The 21,601-nt window shown below is 40.6% G+C and overlaps 1 protein-coding gene across 1 annotated transcript in view; it reads left to right on the top strand.

Annotated features, from left to right (window-relative positions):
• grk3 (G protein-coupled receptor kinase 3) overlaps window positions 1-8,112 on the top strand; it is a 79,350-nt gene extending 71,238 nt beyond the window's left edge. The window contains exons 16-19 of the mRNA XM_053339553.1: window positions 2,182-2,344; window positions 3,077-3,213; window positions 6,812-6,925; window positions 7,504-8,112. Coding sequence (XP_053195528.1) covers window positions 2,182-2,344; window positions 3,077-3,213; window positions 6,812-6,925; window positions 7,504-7,665 — 576 coding nt within the window. The 3' untranslated portion in view covers window positions 7,666-8,112. The remainder of the gene's footprint in view (window positions 1-2,181; window positions 2,345-3,076; window positions 3,214-6,811; window positions 6,926-7,503) is intronic.
• The last annotated feature ends 13,489 nt before the right edge of the window (window positions 8,113-21,601 follow it).

Raw genomic sequence — 21,601 nt, 5'->3', positions numbered from 1 at the left:
AAGGAGGGAGGGAGGAAGGAAGGAAGGTAGGAGGGAGGGAGGGAGAAAGGAAAAGAGGAATGACGGAAAGAAGGACATAGGAAAGAAGGAAGGGAAGGAGGGAGGGAGGAAGGAAGAAATGGGGATGGAGTAAGGAAAGAAGGATGGTAGGAAAGGAAAGAAAGAGAGAAGGAGGGAAGAAGGAAGGAAAGAAGGAAGGACGGAAAGAAGGACAGAGGAAAGAAGGAAGGGAGGAAGGTAGCGGGGAGGAAAGAGAGAGAATGAGGGAGGAAGGAAGGACAGAAGGAAAGAAGGAAGGGAGGAAAGAAGGAACAGTCAAAACAGACGGGGTCAATTTGACCCGGGAGGACGACAGGAAGGTTAATGTAGAATAACAACACATCCACAGATAGAAGTTGGACAGCTGCTGAGAGTACGTCTGATTTAATGAGACATGATTATTATGACAGGAGCATTTTTTAATTAAATGTTTTATTCACACACTGTAGACTTCAAGACTTCAAGCCTACTTTAGAGTCACAAATAAATAAATAAAGAATAAATAAGGTTGGGAATAGTAGGCACAGTTGGAATTCACAGTAGCTGCAATTTGAAACCAACTTCATATATTAACAAGAGTGAATATAACCCATCATGTCAACCTAAAAATGAGCTTTAAGGGTTATTATATAAGTATATGTTTGTTTAGCGACATTAACATCATTTATAAAGGTTAATAGGAGCCAGAGTGTTTGATATAATTCTGCCATTTTCCAGTTTTTTGACTTTTTGACACTCTGAACACACAGTATGAACACACACCTACAACTTTGAGCTTCTTCCGAGCTTCAAATCCAAACTCAGAAATTCCAATTTTCCGAATACAACCTGAACGCATCGTTACACTTCCTGGTTATCTCTGATGTTTTTGTCGCTATTAAACCTCCATAAATCCTCTCAGAAACCAGACACTGGTTCAGTATCACACTTTAAATCAGCTGATTCACTTTTAATAGAAACCATTTAACTAAATCAGATGTATTGTCCTGTCAGTGTTGTGTTATATTATTATTATTATATTATATTATATTATTGTTGTTGTGTATCGGCTGACTGCAGCTCTCCCTCAGGACATTCATGTTTATCTGATCTGACAGAGAATAGAAACATGAGATGATTATTTATTTATTTATTGTGTCTTTATGTTGCTGTTAGTGCAGAGGTGTCAAACTCATTTTCATTCAAGGGCCACATACAGACCAGTTTGATCTCATGTGGGCCGGATTATTAAAAGGAAGGAAGGAAGAGAAAATGTTCAGAATCAAAAACTTTACCTGAACACTGATTTCTATCCAGTTGAAACCATCAGACAGCGTTTATGTTACTGATTTATGCATTACATCATCATGATTACATCATCATGAGCTGCTGCTTTGATCTCAGTGGGAGAAATACCTGCTTAGATAAATGAGATAATAAACCTATCTGTGACTTCCTGTGTGTGTGTGTGTGTGTGTGTGTGTGTGTGTGTCTCCCTGTCCCTGTCCCTGTCCCTGTGTGTGTGTGTGTGTGTCTGTCCCTGTGTGTGTGTGTGTGTGTGTCTGTCCCTGTCCCTGTGTGTGTGTGTCTGTGTCTGTGTGTGTGTGTGTGTGTTCGTGTGTGTCTGTGTGTGTGTGTGTGTGTTCGTGTGTGTGCGTGTATGTGTGTCTGTCTCTCTGTATGTGTGTGTGTGTGTGTGTGTGTGTGTGTGTCTCTCTCTCTGTGTGTCTCTGTGTGTCTGTGTCTGTGTGTGTGTGTGTGTGTGTGTGTGTGTGTGTGTGTGTGTGTGTTCGTGTTCGTGTGTGTCTCTGTGTCTGTGTGTGTGTCTGTGTGTGTGTCTGTGTGTGTGTGTGTGTGTGTCTCTGTGTGTGTGTGTCTGTGTCTGTCCGTGTGTGTCTCTGTGTGTGTGTGTCTGTGTCTGTGTCTGTGTGTGTGTGTGTGTGTGTGTCTCTGTGTGTGTGTGTGTGTGTGTGTGTGTGTGTGTGTGTGTGTGTGTGTGTGTGTTCCTCTGTGTGTGTGTGTGTGTGTGTGTCTGTGTCTGTCCCTGTCCCTGTGTGTGTGTGTGTGTGTGTGTGTCTCTGTGTGTGTGTGTGTGTGTGTGTGTGTGTGTGTGTGTGTGTGTGTGTGTGTGTGTGTGTGTGTGTGTGTGTGTGTGTGTATCAGCTGCTGGACAGTGACCAGGAGCTCTATAAGAACTTCCCTCTGGTCATATCGGAGCGCTGGCAGCAGGAAGTGGCGGAGACGGTCTACGAGGCCGTTAACTCCGACACGGACAAGAACGAAGCTCGAAAGAGAGCCAAGAATAAACAGCTGGGCCACGAAGAAGGTGAGAAGAAGAACATCTCGGGGTTTAGTTTAAATTTAAAGGGTTAAAACTCAGCTGTGAGAGTCTGAATCTTACTGGATGTAACATGACCTCTAACCTGCTCTGTGTCCCTGTGTGTGTGTGTGTGTGTGTGTGTGTGTGTGTGTGTGTGTGTGTGTCTGTGTGTGTGTGTGTCTGTGTGTGTGTGTCTGTGTGTGTGTGTGTGTGTGTGTGTGTGTGTGTGTGTGTGTGTGTGTGTGTGTGTCTGTCCCTGTGTGTGTGTGTGTGTGTGTGTGTGTGTCTGTCCGTGTCCGTCCATGTGTGTGTGTCCCTGTGTGTGTGTGTCCCTGTGTGTCCCTGTGTGTGTGTGTGTGTGTGTGTGTGTGTGTGTGTGTGTGTGTGTGTGTGTCTGTCTGTCCGTGTGTCTGTCCGTGTGTCCGTCCATGTGTGTGTCCCTGTGTGTGTGTGTGTGTGTCTGTCCGTGTGTCTGTCCGTGTGTCCGTCCATGTGTGTGTCCCTGTGTGTGTCCCTGTGTGCGTGTGTGCGTGTCTGTCCCTGTGTGTGTGTGTGTGTGTCTGTCCCTGTGTGTGTCCCTGTGTGTGTGTGTGTGTGTGTGTGCGTGTGTGTGTGTCTGTCTGTGTGTCTGTGTGTGTGTGTGTCCCTGTGTGTCCCTGTGTGTGTGTGTGTGTGTGTGTGTGTGTGTGTGTGTGTGTGTGTGTGTGTGTGTGTGTGTGTGTGTGTGTGTGTGTACAGACTACGCTCTAGGGAAGGACTGCATAATGCACGGTTACATGCTGAAGTTGGGGAACCCGTTCCTGACTCAGTGGCAGCGCAGATACTTCTATCTGTTCCCCAACCGTGTGGAGTGGAGGGGCGAGGGAGAGTCACGGGTGAGCTTCATCACATTACATCATCATCATCATCATCATCATCATCATCATCATCATGTGTCCGTCTGTTTGTCCTGAAGCGAGCTCTGCTGCCGCCTGTCTGTGTGTGTACCATCATCTGTCTGTCTGTGTGTCTCTGTCTCGTCTCCTCACTGAAGGACAAGTGGCTTAAACATTTTAAAATGAACAGAGATGGGGTGAGTGTGACATCATCACGACCCCCGCTGTGACCTCATAGCGCTGTAGTCCCGCCCCCCCTGCCACCCAACCAATCAGTAGTGTGTGTGTGTGTCTCCCTCCTCACACACACACACAAACACACACATGCTCGTAGCCCAACAGTAATCCCCCCCTCCTCACACCTGAGAGGCGTTCAGGTGCAGCAACTCCAGTCGGAAATGTGCAGACTTCTTCCAGGACTCTCACGGAGGATTTCCACTGGGTCGGTCAGCGCTACGGTTTAGCTCCGCCTTCTGCTCGGTGTCAACTCACACCTGCAGCGTTACAGCAGCGGAGCTCTGGGAGAGAAACCTGCCTTTTTAACCCTTAAACAGACAACGTGCACCAGGAGATACAGACAATTTGACCCCCTCTGTTTTGACTGTTCCTTCTTCCCTCCCTTACTTCCTTCCTTTTTTCCAACCCTTCCTTCCTTCCTTTCTTCTATCCTTCCTTCCTTCGTTCCTCTCTCCTTCCTTCCCTGCCTCCCTCCCTTCCTTCCCTTCCTTCCTCCTTTCCTTCCTTCTTCCCTCCTTTCCTTCCTTCCTTCCTTCCTTCTTTCCTTCTTTCCTTCCTTCCTCCCTCCTTCCTTTCCTTCCTTCTTCCTCCCTTCCTTCCCTTCCTTCTTCCCTTCCTTCCTTCCTTCCTTCCCTGCCTCCCTCCCTTCCTTCCCTTCCTTCCTCCTTTCCTTCCTTCTTCCCTCCTTTCCTTCCTTCCTTCCTTCCTTCTTTCCTTCTTTCCTTCCTTCCTCCCTCCTTCCTTTCCTTCCTTCTTCCTCCCTTCCTTCTTCCCGCCCTTCCTTCCTTCCTTCCTCCCTCCCTTCCTTCCTTCCTTCCTCCCTTCCTCCCTCCTTCCTCCCTTCCTTCCCTTCCTTCCTCCTTTCCTTCCTTCTTCCCTCCTTTCCTTCCTTCCTTCTTTCCTTCCTCCCTCCTTCCTTTCCTTCCTTCTTCCCTCCTTTCCTTCCTTCCTTCCTTCTTTCCTTCCTCCCTCCTTCCTTTCCTTCCTACCTTCCTTCCTTCCTTCTTTCCTTCCTCCCTCCTTCCTTTCCTTCCTTCTTCCTCCCTTCCTTCCCTTCCTTCTTCCCTCCTTTCATTCCTTCCTTCCTTCCTTCCTTCCTTTAGGTGCAAATGACATAACTAATAAGGATTTTTTACATCTAATTTTCCACTCCTGCCTGTTTAAGGGTTAAAATGAAGTTGCATTGTTAATACAGTAATTACAGCAGCCCAATCAAATCTGAACGAGAGCCTTTAGTCTACCGTAATTACTGTAGTAGTAGCACAACTAAACGGCCCGATTTTGTTGACGCTGCTGGTTGAAACACTCTCATTGGTTAGAGAGGCGCCTATCAGCTGTAACGCACAGCTGACGGACCCGGTGGAAATTGAACTCGTTCTCAGGAAGTCTGCGAGTGCTGAGAACCTTCAAAATAAGAGCGCTCATGCTGACTCTCTGCAGACTTTCAGAGATTCTCCTAATAATCCTGCAGCAGTAGATCATAAAGTGAAAGTGTCTGTATGTTCATGTTTACACTAGTTTATCACCTTTATCTGCTTCTGTAGGAGATATTTAGAAAGTCTTTAAAGGAAATGTCTTTGTTTTAATGAGAGAGAGAGAGAGAGAGAGAGAGAGAGAGAGAGAGAGAGAGAGAGAGAGAGAGAGAGAGAGAGAGAGAGTGAGGGGGAGAGAGAGAGAGAGAGAGAGAGAGTCAGAGAGAGAGAGGGAGAGAGGAAGAGAGAGAGAGACAGAGAGAGAGAGAGAGAGTCAGACTGTAGATGTTTTGATATGAATCTCACATTTACATTCAGACAGCCTCAATATATTTCTCTTTCCTGCTGTAGAAACATCAGCTGTGAGTTTAGTTGTTTCTATGTGTCATCATCAGTAAAGCTCTTCCCCTCACTGGAGACATGAAGAGAGAGACTGAAGAGAGAGTCTGAAGAGAGTCTGTGTTAATATAATTACATCACATCATAATCATTCCTACAGTTTACAGCTCAAACCATTAGTCCATTAAATGTGTTAGTCACTTTTTTAAGTATAAATGTTGCTTTTAGATCCTCTACTGTGATGATTTAGCGCTTCTATGTGATAGTAAACTGGATACTTTTGGGGGTTGAACTGTTGTTGAGACAAAATAAGACAATTTAAAACGTTTCAGACTTTAGATAAAACCTGAATGATTTGATGTGAAAGAGAAAAAGAAAGCACAATGTTCAGACTGACAGTGAACAGTGAGCATGATGGAAGAAGAAGAAGAAGACTTATTAAATCCCTCCACTACGTCATAAATCAATGATTGATGGAATAACAGCTTCCTCACAGATATCAATATATAATCTATATACTAATGCAAATCATTCAATTACTAGTTTACACCATCATACTGTATGATTTCTGACTAATATATATTATATGTAATGTCAATATAAACATCTATATTTACAACAATGAACTTTTAGATCCTCAAACGTCAATCAATCTTTATTTGTATAGCGCCAAATCACAATGTGATGATGTCATGTTTTTCGTAAACTGAATATTTTTGGGTTTGAACTGTTGTTGGGATAAAAATAAGACGTAACTTCAGACTCATTTTCACTATTTTCAGACTTTAAACTTTATATTTTACCTAAAACGTTTGTTTAATTGTATTTATCTGGGTTGAGGTTGTGAGAAAGAAATTATATCATCAGGATTATTGTTCTATTCTGCAGATTAGGACCAGAAATACTGATATCATATCATTCCTGGTTATATTTTTATACTTTAACTGATATGAATCAAGTTGAAATAATCTTTTATTATCATTCAGGACCTGATGAGAGTTAACAAAGAAAAGAAATAAAGTATAATAAATAGGGCTGATTATTTTTTTAATCGAGATTAATCGCAGAATTTCCATGGTTAATCGCGATTAATCGTGTTTTGAATTGCATGTTTAAAATCCTGTTATTTTCCATTTGAAGGCAGTTTTAAGCCCATAATGTAAAGCATTTCTTACCAGAGTGTCTTAACTGGGAATCAATCACGGCTCTGCTGCGACTCCCACACTCCAAAATGGTCCTTTGGTGGAGCTGAGGCTGGCTTGGCTGCACCTGGGTGTTTAACGTGGAGGTGCTAACTCAAACTCCACGTACTCCGGTGGTAGTTAAACTCCGTTTGACACAGGTTGCATTTTACTTTTGACTTTTTTACCGCGTTAACGCTGACAGCCCTAATAATAAACAATAACATAAAGATGATATAAAAGTGAGTTTAGGAGTTTAATGTCCAGTGATGGTTAATCAATCACAGAGTGGAGCTAAAGATCTTAAAAAGTGATAAAATGGTAACTCTGGTTCTCTTTCCTTCTCTTTGGTTCTTTTTGGGTTTGCAGCAAAACCTTCTGACGATGGAGCAGATCGTGACGGTGGAAGAGACGCAGATTAAAGACAAGAAGTGCATCCTGCTGCGTATTAAAGGAGGGAAACAGTTCGTTCTGCAGTGTGAGGTAAAAAAAAACCTAAAATATAAAAGACTAAAAACCTAAAAACCTGTTCCTCTGTTTTAATGTTGGAGCCAAAAACACTGAAACAAAGAACTGATCCCTTTATTTACTCTGTGTGTGTGTGTGTGTGTGTGTGTGTGTGTGTGTGTGTGTGTGTGTGTCTCTCTATATGTGTCTGTCTGTCTGTGTACGTGCGTGTGTGTATTCCTCTGTCTGTCTGCTTGTGTGTCTGTGTGTTTTTGCCTGTGTGTGTGTGTGTGTGTGTGTATATATTCTTGTATGTCTGTGTGTGTGTATTCCTCTGTGTGTGTGTGTGTGTGTGTGTGTGTGTGTGTGTGTGTGTGTGTGTGTTTTTGCCTGTGTGTGTATGTGTCTGTGTCTGTCTGTCTGTGTACGTGCGTGTGTATTCCTCTGTGTGTGTGTGTGTGTGTGTGTGTGTGTGTGTGTGTGTGTGTGTGTGTGTGTGTGTGTGTGTGTGTGTGTGTGTGTGTGTGTGTGTGTGTGTGTGTGTGTGCACCTGCCTGTCTGTGTCTCTGTGTGTGTGTGCGTGTGTGTGTGTATGTGTGTGTGTGTGTGTGCAGAGTGATCCAGAGTTCGTGCAGTGGAAGAAGGAGCTGACTGAGGCGTTCACAGAAGCTCAGAAACTTCTGCGTCGCGCTCCTAAAGTCATCGGGAAAGGCCGAGCCGGAGTAGTGGAGCTGTCCAAACCTCCGCTCACACACCGCAATAGCAACGGCCTGTGAATACACACACACACACATAACAACACACACACACACACCTTGACACACACACACATACACACACACACACACTGCACCCCCTCCTTCCTTTTACTCCTTCCTCATCTTCAGCCACAGGACGATTCCCCTCACCTACATCATCATCACCGCCCGCCCACCACGCCTCGCAGTGTGTGTGCGGACCACCAGCCCTCACACACACACACACACACACACACACACACACACACACACACACACACACACACTCGACATTATGACCAATCATAAGCGCGATATAGTTTTTTTTTGTGGTTTATTTCTGCCGTGGGACCTTGCCAGTTGCTGAGAGGAAGAACGGGACGACGACGACGATGACGATGATGAGGAAGAGGAGGAGGAGAGAAACAATTCGGGCCGACTCAGCATGTGACGAACCTCTGCATGAATGTGACGCCCCCCCTCTCTCCCTCCCTCCCGTCTTCCTCTTCTTTTTTTTTTCTCCTCCTCTCCTCTCTTTCTCTTTCTCTCCCTCCTCCTCCTCTCTCTCTGACGGACAGCATTCCTCTCCTCCTCTCCTCTTTTGACTCTCTCTCTCCTCTGAGCCGATGCTGATGCTTCAGAGGCGGGGGAACGTATTTCTACAAGAAGGATGATATTAAAAAAAAACAATTAAAAAAAAGCTGCTCCCCTCCTCCTCCTCCCTCCATCCTCCCATCCTCCCATCCTCGCTCTGTTACTGAAGTGCATAAAGTGCCAACATCAATATTTACTTGAGTCATCTGAGCACCCAGGAGGGGCCTGCTCCTGCTTTTTGGTGGCAGTAATCGCCCCCGGACACACATACAGGAGGAGGAGGAGGAGGAGGAGGTACAGGGAGGAAGAGGAGGAGGTGCAGGGATGGAAGAGGAAGAGGAGGAGGCGCAGGGAGGAAGAGGAGGCCGATCATTCCAGTGCAGTAAAATAACCGGACGTACGAGGACCACAGACTCTTTATCAGATTGGCTCCTCTACAGCCCGGTTACCATGGAGACTGAGACTGAGATTCCATTGGCTGACAAACAGCAGCCGGTTGCTATGGGAACCCTGAAAGGACTGGGTTTACCTGAGGGAGGAGGAGGTGGTGGAGGAGGAGGAGGAGGAGGGGAAACATGGACAACAGTGGACAACTATTGTGTATGAAGGAGGGAGGAGGAAAAAAAGAGAGATGGAGAGATGAGAGGAGGAAGAGGAGGAGGTGATGGAGTGACTCTGAGTGTATATAAGCGACCCTTCTTCTTCTTCTTCTTCTTCGTCTTCTGTGCATCTCCTGTTGTTTTTCTTTTCTCTGTCTGCCTGTTCGTGAATCTGTCACTTTGTCAGGAAGAAGAGGAGAAGAAGAAGAAAAGATGAAGAGAGACAGAGAGAGAGAGGGAGGAAGAGGTGGTTTGTTTCCTGCTGGGAGGGAGGGATGGAGGGAGGAGAGGAAGGAGGTGTGTGTCTGACAGCTTTTCAAAAAATCACACTCGCAGCGAGCGCCAACGCCACCAAAAAAAAAAAAAAAAAAAAAAACCCTCCTCAGCCGGACTGTGTCAGTTTTGAAAAGAAACGGAGGCGAAGGACAATAGAAAAAGTTTTTAAAAAAGAAAAAAAAAAGAAAAGAAAGTGGCGCTCTGTGTTTGTTTGCTTAAAAGAAGAAGAAGAGACAACAATCCCATCATCGTCCTGCTCGCACACAATCAATCCAATCAATCAATCAGTCAATCAATCAATCAGTCAATCATCCTATTGTCATGATTTCAGTCAGCTGTTTGTGGGATGTGAGAGTGCAGCAGAGGAAGAGGAGGAGGAGGAGGAGGAAGAGGGAGGGAGGGATGAAGAAGCTGAAGCTAATTAAAGAAAAAGAAAAAAAATCCACCTTAAAACACGACAAACAGACCTGATACTGACGCTCTGTGGAGTTATTTTACTTATTAAAGGTTGAAACTGTTAAATTTGTGCCTCATTGACACTCAGAGCCTGTAGTTCTGTTACATATTCAGTTGGCCTACATTTCCCAGAATGCAGTATGACAGCATGTTGGAGCTCCAGGCAGAGAAAGCAACTCTAAAACAGTAAAAGTTGCAATCTCTTACTCAAAAATCCACCTTAAAACACGACAAACAGACCTGATTCTGACACTCTGTGGAGGTATTTTACTTATTAAAGGTTGGAAATGTACATTTTTTGTAGTTCTTTAACAAGTTTAGTTCGCCTACATTTCCCAGAATGCAGTATGACAGCATGTTGGACCTGCAGGTAGAAAGAGCAACTCTAAAACAGTAAAAGTTGACTCAAAATTCCACCTTAAAATCCACCAAACTGATTGATACTGACACTCTGTGGAGTTATTTTACTTATTAAAGGTAAAACATGTTAAATTTGTGCCTCATTGACACTCAGAGCCTGTAGTTCTGTAATGAATAGAGTTGGCCTACATTTCCCAGAATGCAGTATGACAGCATGTTGGTCCTGCAGATAGAAAGAGCTGCAAACTCTGACTCAAAATTCCACCTTAAAATCCACTAAGCAGATTAATACTGACACTCTGTGGAGTTATTTTACTTATTAAAGGTTGAAAATGTAAAGTTTTTGTAGTTCTTTAACAAGTTTAGTTCGCCTACATTTCCCAGAATGCAGTATGACAGCATGTTGGTCCTGCAGATAGAAAGAGCAACAGTAAAACAGTAAAAACAGATTTATACTGACACTCTGTGGAGTTATTTTACTTATTAAAGGTTGAAATGTAGTTCTTTAACAAGTTGAGTTGACCTACATTTCCCAGAATGCAGTATGACAGCATGTTGGACCTCCATGCAGAGAGAGTAACTCTAAAACAGTTTAAATTGCAAACTGTTACTCATAAATCCACCTTAAAATCCACCAAACATACCTTATACTGACCTTATTGATTCATTGACACTCAGAGCCTGTAGTTCTATAATGAGTTGAGTTGGCCTACATTTCCCAGAATGCAGTATGGCAGCATGTTTGACCTCCAAGCAGAGATAGCAACTCAAAAACATTTTAAATCGTAAACTCTTACTCAAAAATCCACCTTAAAATCCACCATTGACTCATTGACACTCAGAGCCTGTAGTTCTATAATGAGTTGAGTTGACCTACATTTCCCAGAATGCAGTATGACAGCATGTTGGACCGCCTCCAGGCAGAGAGAGCAACTCTAAAACTGTAAATTTCATCTTTATTTAGCAGCGACGTCACCTCCAAACTAACTTTAACTTTGTCTAAAAAAAAAAAAAAGTGTTTATTAGATTATATTTAAATGTAAATGAGTCTAAAACCCAGAGTTTAATCTGTAGGTGCAAATAAATAAATAAATAAAATAGGAATAACAGTTTGCTTTAAACACTAAAAACTTTAAAAATATATATATAAACATTTGTGTTCAGGGATAAAACTCACTAGAATTATTACCTGAGACTAAAGTAGTTACCATCAAGCAGAGAAGCTGAAATAAAGTAAAACTCAGTGTAATATTTATCCTGCTGTTAGTTAACATTGATTTCCTGTCTATGTATAAAGTATAAAGTTCCAGCTGGTGTTTGAGCTTCTTCTAAAACCTTTAAAAGCTTTATTACTCAACTTCATAGTCTAATAGAGTCAAATAGAGTCGAGTATTCACACACACAGAAAAACTACAACTCCCATTAAATGAACTACAAGTTAATATTCTAGCTTCCTGTGCAGAGTTAACCAACAGGAAGTGGATCATAGTAGGTGTTAAATTCACGTTATTCTTCATCGTAACAGGAAATAAGTTCTATTTAGTCCCTTAAATTAGAATTAAAATCATTTTATTTCATATTAAGTGTCTTAAAGTTTGTGTTTAGATGTTTTTTCAGGGTCGGTGTTGAAGTTTATAATCATTTACTTAATTAACCCTTCCTGTCGTCCTCCCGGGTCAGATTGACCCTGTCTGTTTTGACTTGTTTCTTCTTTCCTCCCTCCCTCCCTTCCTTCCTTCCTTCCTTCCTTCCTCCCTCCCTCCTTTCCTTCCTTCTTTCTCCCTCACTCCTTTCCTTCCTTACCTCCTCCTCTCTTTCTTTCCTCCTTCCTTTCCTTCCTTCTTCCTTCCTTCCCTCCTCCCTCCTTTCCTTCCTCCCTCCCTCCTTTCCTTTCCTTCCTCCCCCCTTTCCTTCTCTCCCTCCTTTCCTTCCTCCCCCCTTTCCTTCCCTCCTCTCCTTCCTTCTTCCTTCTTACCTCCCTCCTTTCCTTCCTTTCCTCCCTCCTTCCTTCTTCCTACCTCCCTCCTTCCTTCTCTCCCTCCTTTCCTTCCTTCTTCCTTCTTACCTCCTTCCTTCCTCCCTCCTCCCTCCCCCCTTTCCTTCCCTCCTCTCCTTCCTTTCCTTCTTACCTCCCTCCTTCCTTCCTCCCTCCTCTCCTTCCTTCTTCCTTCTTACCTCCCTCCTTCCTCCCTCCTTCCTTTCCTTCCTTGACTCGAGGACAACAGGAGGGTTAAACCCACCCTGATGGATTACAGCTGTTAAAACCAAAAGTATTAAAACGTGTGGTTCTTTTTAATCTCAAACATCGTCACATCGTCGGCGTATCGAGAAATCCAGAAATCCACACGATGAGTAAAAGATCAGAGTTAGGACTTTTACTTTGGTAGTTCTTTTAGATTTGAGTTTCCTTTTATTTCTCTTTATTATTATTACCTTTATTATTTCTCGTTAACCTGCAGAGAATTCAACCAATCAGCAGCAACAGCAGCAGCGTCAGGTCACTTCCTGTTTGGAGTGTTTCACCGTGGAGGTTTTTTTTTTTTTTCACCTCAAATTTACGATTTAATTAATTATTATTTTTGTTGGTGTTGTGGTTTTTCTTTTGAATGTGACACAGTTCAGATTTTTTTAAATAAATGGCCAGCGGGAAACATGCACGAGGAAGAGGAGGAAGATGAGGAGGAAAAAGAGGAAGAGGAAGAGGAAGAGGAGGAGCTTTGTTGTCGGATACGTTCATTAAATATTTCAGGGTTTTTATTTTCCATGCAGTAGCAGTGTGTCCTCGTCTGTGATGTCATGCATTTCCACAGCTGTGATGTATGTGTGACCTGCAGTAGGAAAAGGGTTGATTATTAGAGGTGCATCTTCATTTATTCTTTTCTTTTCTTTTTTTTTCTTTAGTAGCCTTTAACAGTCGGAGGGAGCGAGGGAGGAGCGAGAGGGAGGAGAAAAAACGTCTTATAGAGAAATGTCGTCACCTTTTTTTCTCAGAGGTGTCTTTTATTTTTGTAAACCAAAATGGTTTTTAATGTTTTCATGGAAACTTTTACGTTTGTTGCACCTTTTTAATTCTTTAGCCCAAAATGTGTTACTTACTTACTTACTTACAGATAAAAGAGAAGAAAGAAAGAAAGGAGAGGAAAAAAAAAAAAAGTTGTTAAATGTGCCAAATAACTGTTTGCTGATTGAGTGGAACCAATGGGAAGCCTCCTTTTTTTTTGGGTTGGTTTTTTTTTTTTTTTTGAAAATGGAAATATTTGACCCTTCTCACCACGTACTCGCAGCAGCCGCACAACAACACACACACACACACAAAGAGACGCACACACACACACACACACACACACACATATGAGCTTAACGGTGGAGCTTCTGTAACGTTTGAAGGGTACAAAAACTGTGACCAAACTTTCTCTTCTTTATTTTACTTTTTTTTTTTTTTGGTTTTGTATGTGTGTGTGTGTAAGTGTGTGTAAGTGTGTGTGTGCGGCGGCTCCAGCTTTCAAAACATGTTGCCATCAGGACTCAAACACACACACACACATATGAATATATACACACACACACACACACACACATTCAGCTCACTCTTGCTCGCTCCTAAAACTTAAAAAGAATAAAAATAAAGGTTTCTTTCACACTGTATGTATGTTATTATAATGTGAGCGTGTGTGTGTGTGTGTGTGTGTGTGTGTGTGTGTGTGTGTGTGCGTGTGTGTGTGTGTGTGAGCATACGTTAAGCTTCATTATCCGCTTTGTATGTTGGTTCGGTGGATTTCTAAAAAAAAATGTTTTCTTGTTTTTTTTAAGTTTATTTTTTGTCATACACACACATTCAAATACACACACACTTTCAAATACACACACACACACACACACACACACACACGAGACAATTTAAAAAAAAACAAAGGATGGCATATAGGAAAATTAAAAAATCAAAAAGTATATATAAATATATGTGTATATGAAATGACAAAAATGCTCTAGGTTTATTTAAAAGATTTAATGTAGAAAACAAATTTGTTTCAGAGAGGGGGGGGGAGCGGGGGGTGGTGGGGCGGGGATTGGGTTTTTTTTTTTTTTTTTTTTTTTTTTGGTTTCTTTTTTCTGATGTGAGTTATAATTGTTTGTGGTGAAGACTTCAGCTCGAATCTTGCACATAAAAAAATGAAAAAAAAAAGAAGACTTTAGATATCGTACCTGCGAGTTCAAGATGATTATTTTTGTTTGAATACCGGACTCCTGCTCTTTTCATATATTTATTGCGTCTCTCTCTCTTTCTCTCTCTCTCTCTCTCTCGGGAGGAGGAGGAAGAGGAGGAGGAGGAGGAGGAAGAGGAGGAGGAGGAGGGGAGGAAGAATGAGGAAACTTGCTCTTCTTCTCTCCTCCTCTTCCTCCTCCTCCCCCAAAAAAATCAAAATGTGTTTGACGAGCTCTCAGCTGAGAACTGGCTGTAGAGAATCCTCCGGTTTACACCCATCAGATCCTCTTTACTTTATTTTATTTTATTTTATTTTTCATATGCCACAAACACAAATACTACTGGCTTTTTGGGTTATTATTGCCAATAAGGTTATGATAATACTGATATATATAATTGATAATTATTCAGTGATTATTATTAAATTTATTTTATTTCAATGATTTTTTTTTTTTTTTGTTGTTTTTTTTTTTTTTTTTTTGTTCTATTTTTTTTGAGACAGGTAGGAAGTTGCGTGTTGGACTGCTTGTATAAACAGTTCATGAATAAAAATCCTTTTTCCGTGTTGCCTGCTGTCACTTCTGTCACTTCTGTCACTTTACTACCAACTCAACATGATTTAATAACGATGTTTTATTCTTTTAATGTGTTTTATATTTATCATTTAACCTCAAACAGTAACATCTGAATTAGAGGAGATATCATTAACCCTTGTGTCGTCCTCCCGGGTCAAATTGACCCCGTCTTATTCTTCTTTCCTCCCTTCCTTCCTTCCTTCCTTCCTTCCGTCTGTCTGTACTTCCTCCATTCCCCTTTCTTCCCTCCTTCTTTCCTTCCCTCCTTTCCTTCCTTATTTCTTCCTCCCTCCCTCCTACTCTCTTTCTTTCCTCTGTCCTTCTTTCCTACCTTCCTTCTTTCCTTTCTTCCCTCCTTCTTTCCTTCCTCCCTTCCTTCCTCCCTCCCTTCTTCCTTCCTCCCTCCTTTCCTTCCTTCTTCCTTCCTTCCTCCCTCCCTTCTTCCTTCCTTCCCTCCTTCCTTCCTCCCTCCTTTCCTCCCTTCTTCCTTCCTTCCTTCCTCCCTCCTTTCCTTCCTTCTTCCTTCCTCCCTCCCTTCTTCCTTCCTCCCTCCCTTCCTTCCTCCCTCCCTTCCTTCCTTCCTTCCTTGACTCGAGGACAACAGGAGGGTTAAAAAAGAAAAAACATCTCCTATCACACAATATCATGTCCTATTTTACTTCAGACATGAAAATATAACAGACATAATGATGGAAATGTCTTTTTTTGGTAGTTTTGAGTCTCTTTAGTGTCTCCATCTCTACGTTACCATGGTAACTAGATGGCAGCTGTTACTCAAACTAACTGTAGGTTGATTTTAGTCATTTTTATGTCTCTTTTTTAGATTTATTTAGTCAATTTAAGTCTCTTATTAGTCATTTTTGGTGGTTAAATGTTATTTTCTATGTAAAGGTAAAATGAGCAGAGCTTTGCGGAAGTGTGGGGTTTATTGTAGAACCATTAGAGCCATCAGTCTTCACTGCTACATCATAAAAATACATCCTCATAACTACTATCTTATTAAAACTATGAACTATTCATTTCACTAAAACACTTGAACATAGATACGGAGATAATCTGACCCAGAACAGCCTCAATGGACTAACATTTGGAGCATCTATACTAGAGTATTGGACCACTTTAGGAAAAGCAGTCGAATTTCAAAATAAAAGACATTTGTGGTTTTTACAGCTGTTGAATTTGACCTGAACTGTATGTTAGGGGTTAAATCAGTAAAAATCTTTTCTTTTTATTTCTCTCAGAGAGTATGGAGAAGTTTAAATGTATTTATGTCACATTTAAGGGATTCATATCAGAAATGGTTTAAAAAGAATATTAATTATTAACTTCAATATCAAAGTTGTATGTACATCAACAATCCCATATCTGTTGGGTTATAATTTGAGGCTTTTATTCTGTTTATCAGATCAGAATAAAAGCTGCTTTCATTAATTAATTAATTTACCACTATCTATGAAACTATCAGTGTATATTCATATGTAGTTTATATATATTCATTTAGTTTTTATCTTTATTGGTTCTTTCTTTCTTTACTACACTGTGTCTGTATTCAGATTGATGTGAAGAACTTTTATAACTACTAATTTTTATAATCTCTGAGTTAATATTTAACTAATGCTGGATTTTTGATGCCAATATTGATATTTAGGGGTTTAAAAGTCTGATAATAGATGAGCTTGTGTTCATTTTTTTTAATGTAAACGCATAAAATGGCAAAATATTTATGACTAGAATCCCTTAAATGTTATCATCAATGATAAAGATATTTACAGAGTAGGAGTTTTAACATTTAAATAAACTAAAACACCAAGTAAGCAGTAATAATGGTGATGTATAAAAAGTAACTTTAGTGGTTAAAGCCAGATAACATGATGTGATGTAATGTGAGAAGTTTTCATTTAAACTTTATTTGGTATGAAATGAAATAATGAAGAATAATGTTCTCTTATAACAAGAAACTGAACAAAAAAATGACTTTATTAATAATTAGTATTTTTATCAGGCTTTATTTTTTTATTGGCTCAAAAGGGCTTAAATATAAAAAGTGAACATCAGATGAAAATTCCTAAAAATCTACAGATATTAAAGTCAGTTCAGTTTAAGAGTGTTTTTGCTTTAAATGATAAAAATAAAACATTAAATCAGAGGATCGCTGCAACTGGTTTTTATTCCAGATGTTTTCAGGTGAGTCTTCGGTCCTGCTGCTTTATAAACTGAGGAGAGATGAAGACGAGGATGATGAAGAGCAGCTCATCAAAACATCCGTCACCACCGAACCTCCAACCAACTCCATCCTGCTGCTCCTCCTCCAGGTGCTGCTCCTGCTACCAAAAAAAGCTTTTTAGATGACATCATCACTCATATCGTGCTCATATTTAAAGCTAACCTTACGTTTGTTACGTTTTTACACTTTTTTTGTTTAGGTTAAAATGTTATTAATAAGATAATAGCACTCTAAAATGTTAAAGACATCCACCAGACACAGAAACTAAACATTATTCCATTCTTAAAATATTCAGTGAAAACTTCGACCAATCATATAATTCGGTCCGCATTACGTAATCACGCGCGTACCCCAACCCGGAAGAGAGATTGTGTTGTGGGTCCACGGCATTATAATACATCCATGACACACGGAGATAGCCGTAAACAGACAGTAACGACTGACAATGACACACAAAAGCGGGACATGGCTTACACTTCCACTCGCTCCCACGAGGAAAAAGAAAAGTTTATTAGAAGAAGCCACAAAGAAAGAGCTCGATGCTACAAGAGCTAAAACAAGAATCAACAGATGAAGCTTCATCCGGAGCTAAAAACGGAGGAAATGGTCGCCGAGTTTCTGCTTGAAAGGTATTTTTATTTTGCACAATCTAACATACAACATCTATAACAGCTCTTCTGCACTTTATACTGTTTATTGGTTGAACAGGATATGATGATATATGGTGTTTATGTGGTCTGGAAACAAACGGTAATCACCATGGCAACAGTGGTAAACGATGTAACTGGAGGCTATCGTGTGTAAATCATAAGCATTCAATAAACATAAGAATTGACATCAATAAACATTTCAATTTCTTTCAAAGTAATATATTAATGTGTTAATGGTGATAAAATAAGTTGTTGCTATTTGTGGCACTAATAATAACAAAACCGTTGTAACCGTTATAGAAATGTGCTAGCATAATGCTAACGAGTACTATAACTGCCGTTTAAATCCTATAAATGACGTCAGATTTACATAAATCAATAAACAGGTTATAGTCAAATAAACAATCAGTGAAACATCAATTGACATAACTTATTTATCATTTAAGGACGCAAATAAAGTTAGCCGGCTTCATAGCGTGTTACACAATAACCGGACAGAAGGAAACCATGGCTACAATAAACTTAGGTTCCGCCTTCAGTCTTTCTAACATCATCATATAACGTTATGTTTGACTGTATTTGTTGTAACATTACAGTTACCGGATCATATTTAGCATATTGCTAACGGACCTAAGTTAGCTCTATAATTACCTAGTGTTGGGTAACCTGTGCGTAAATAATGCCAGATCTCTCCTGATTGGCGCTTTTAAAGGTAGCTTTAACATATAATATAATTTAATAACATATTTAACATATAGCTTTTAATATAAGGCCCCCAAAAATATACTCTTATATCAAAATCCAATCATGTTTTCTTCCTGTTAAACTAAAACATGATGTGACGTGTCATCATATGGAAGTTCAATACTGTCAAAATTCAGTTTCATTTGAAGGATTTTTTGGATGATTGATTTTCATTTATTTATTTACTTATTTATTTAATTTTTGTTGTAAACACAAACAGGTTTGGTTCTAGGATCAAACCTTTAGGGAGGCTCAGGAGCTCCTAATTAGAGACTGTGACATACAACCCCCTGCTAAGGAATATTAATACATAGTAGAGTGGTCTACTATAATGTATAATAATAATAAATCAGATTTCTACAGAGAGGATCCTGAGATAAATAATGAACCCTGAGGTAAAGATCTATCCAAAGTTTAAAGCTGTTCAAATAAAACCATTTGAACCTGTAGCAGAAGAGTTTGTCTCATCTCTAACAGACAGGCTCACAAAATAATTAAAGTTGTATAAAATATTATTTAGAAAAACAAAAATGCAATAATTATTTATTTATTTTTAGGGATGCTGAGATCAAATTTAGTGCTTGATCCCCTAAAAAGGGTTTAAAATCAAAGTAGAGTATTTTTCTTCATCTTAAAACATCTTTAAAACTTTGCCAATAATATGAATGAGAAAAAAAACTAAATGAGAAACTAAACCAACCTTTTATCTTATAACTCCTCCTTCCTTTAAATCACTCAGAAACATTAATATAAAAGTTAACGGACCTGTAAATTAAAGTATCGTCCCGTCCTTTCTGCCCTGCTCTCTCTGTTCTTCCTCCTCACATGCTCCAGGAAACTCCTCCTCTTCCTCCTCCTCCTCCTCCTCCTCCTCTTCCTCCTCCTCTTCCTCCTCCTCCTCCTCCTCCTCCTCACCTCGCTCCTCTCAGCTGCAGCCGTCACTCAAACAGGTCTGCACATGTGTCGGTGCAGCGTCCATTATCACTCCCTTACTAACCCCACTAACACCCCCAACCCCCCTCCTCCCCAAAAAACCCCACCACACACACACACACACACACACACACACACACACACACACACACACACACACACACACACACATTGACCCATTTTTAGAGTCCAAACTCTCCTTGAATCCTGTCGTAAATCATCAGTTCTGCAGAGTATTGATGCTTTTTGACGCCTCTTTAACTTCTCGATCACTTGTTTTTTTCTTCTGTGATTTGGACTCAGGCTGCCCCCCCCCCCACACACACACACACACACACACACACACACACACACACACACACTCCTCCACCAACGTCAGCCTGCAGATATTTATAGAGGAATCGTCTGTCAGCTCTGTCATGTTGCCTGTCACTCTGTGTGTGTGTGTGTGTGTGTGTGTGTGTGTGTGTGTGTGTGTGTGTGTGTGTGTGTGTGTGTGAGACTCTATTTCTGACTTTACAGCTCCGTTGCCCCTCTCAGTCCGTCTTCTGTCCCCCCGCAGAGTGTGTGTGGTGGTTGTTTTGGACTCTCACAGGATTTTGTATTAAACTCAACTTGGATCCAGAGTTTTCTTTGTCGGTTATCTGAAGGTAAGGCTCACATTTTAACTTCAGTGTGTCGGGGGGGTTTTCATGTCCTGTTGGAGACCAAATGTTTTAGAGATAGTGACATTCTGCAGGTTTTATTTATAGCTGGTGTGAGAGAGCGAGAGAGAGCGAGAGAGAGAGGGAGAGAGAGAGAGCAAGGCCTGGTGCTACAGTAAGTTTAGACCAGTTCAGACTCAGACGGAGACACTGGAACATTGATTTTTATGGTTTTTATGGTTTTTATGGTTTTTTTATTGCAAAGTATGTTTCTGTCTGATGACTCATTAAAAAGGGAGGGCGGGGGGGGGGGCATTTCTACAGACGCCTCATAGTTCATAAATATAAAAAAGGCAGTGTTACTGTTACTGTAAGTCATTCAGGAGCTGCTGTGTTAAAGGACGAGTTCACATATTTAGAAAGTGTCTTAAAATAACAGTCAGGAGCTCAACTTAACATTTAAAGCTGTTTTACTTGTCCCTGTTTTTACATCTGATTTATTCACATTTAGTCTTAATGTTAAAAGTGAATCAGCTGTTTGCCTTGTGACTTTTATGAACAGACAACTATCACTGTTTTTTTAAAGTGGATTGATGTAAATGTATTAGTGTCACAACTTTATTTTTATTCTAAATCAACAATCAGGAGCTCAAATGAACATTAAGTGTGTTTTTCTTGCTGTAATGATTCCTCCTGTTCATACTGACCATTAGAAGATCCTTCATAATGTTTACAATGGAAGTGATGGAGGACTAAACCCACAGTCCTCCTTCTGAAGCTAATATGAAGCTTCAGCGTCCAAAGGAAAAAAAGAAAGAAAGAAAAAGGAGGAAAGAGATAGAAAGAAAATAAAAAGTAAGAAGAGAAGGAAACAACAAGGAGGAAGATGAAGAAAGAAGGAAAAAATGAAGGAAAGAAAGACATAAAGAAAAGTAAAAAGAAAGAAAGAAAGAACAAGGAGGATGATGAAGATGAGGAAAGAAAGAAAGAAAGAAAGAAAGAAAGAAAAACAAAGGAAGAAGAGATTTTTGATTTTAAGGTCCATTTATTAAAAGAAGAGAAAGAACAAGAAAGAACAAGAGAATGAAGATGAGGGAAGACGAAGGAAAGGGAGTAAGAAGAGAAAGAGATGAAGAAAGAAGGAAAGAAAGAAAGAAAGAAAAGGAGAAGGAAAAGGGAGGAAGAAGAGAAAGAAAGAACAAGGAGAAGGATAAAGATGAGAAAAGAAGAAAGACAAAGAGAAAAGGAAAGAAAGAAAGGACAAAAACAAAAAGGAGGAACAGAAAGGAAAGAAAGAAAGGAGGAGGAAGATGAGTCAAATCTTCATCTTCTATGTTTCAGCGTTACAGTGTTTTTAGTATCAAAGTCTTTTTGTTACTATACTTCCACCACAGCTCAACAGGAAACACTAAGAGGAGATATGATGATAAACACACTGTAAATGTGTCAGGGAGGAAAGGAAAGAAGGAAGGAAGGGAGGAAGGAAGGAAGGAAGGGAAACACTAAGAGGAGATATGATGCTAAACACACTGTAAATGTGTCAGGGAGGAAAGGAAAGAAGGAAGGAAGGAAGGAAGGAGGGAAGGAAGGAAGGGAAACACTAAGAGGGAATCTCATGCTATATAGATATAAACTGTAGTCAGTGTGAACAGGAGGAATGATCACAGAGAGTTAAACAGGTTTAATGTGTATTTGGGCTCCTGACTTTTGATTTAA

Source organism: Scomber japonicus, chromosome 19, assembly GCF_027409825.1.
Source record: "Scomber japonicus isolate fScoJap1 chromosome 19, fScoJap1.pri, whole genome shotgun sequence".
Taxonomy (NCBI): domain Eukaryota; kingdom Metazoa; phylum Chordata; class Actinopteri; order Scombriformes; family Scombridae; genus Scomber; species Scomber japonicus.
This window is presented reverse-complemented; position numbering and strand designations above follow the sequence as displayed.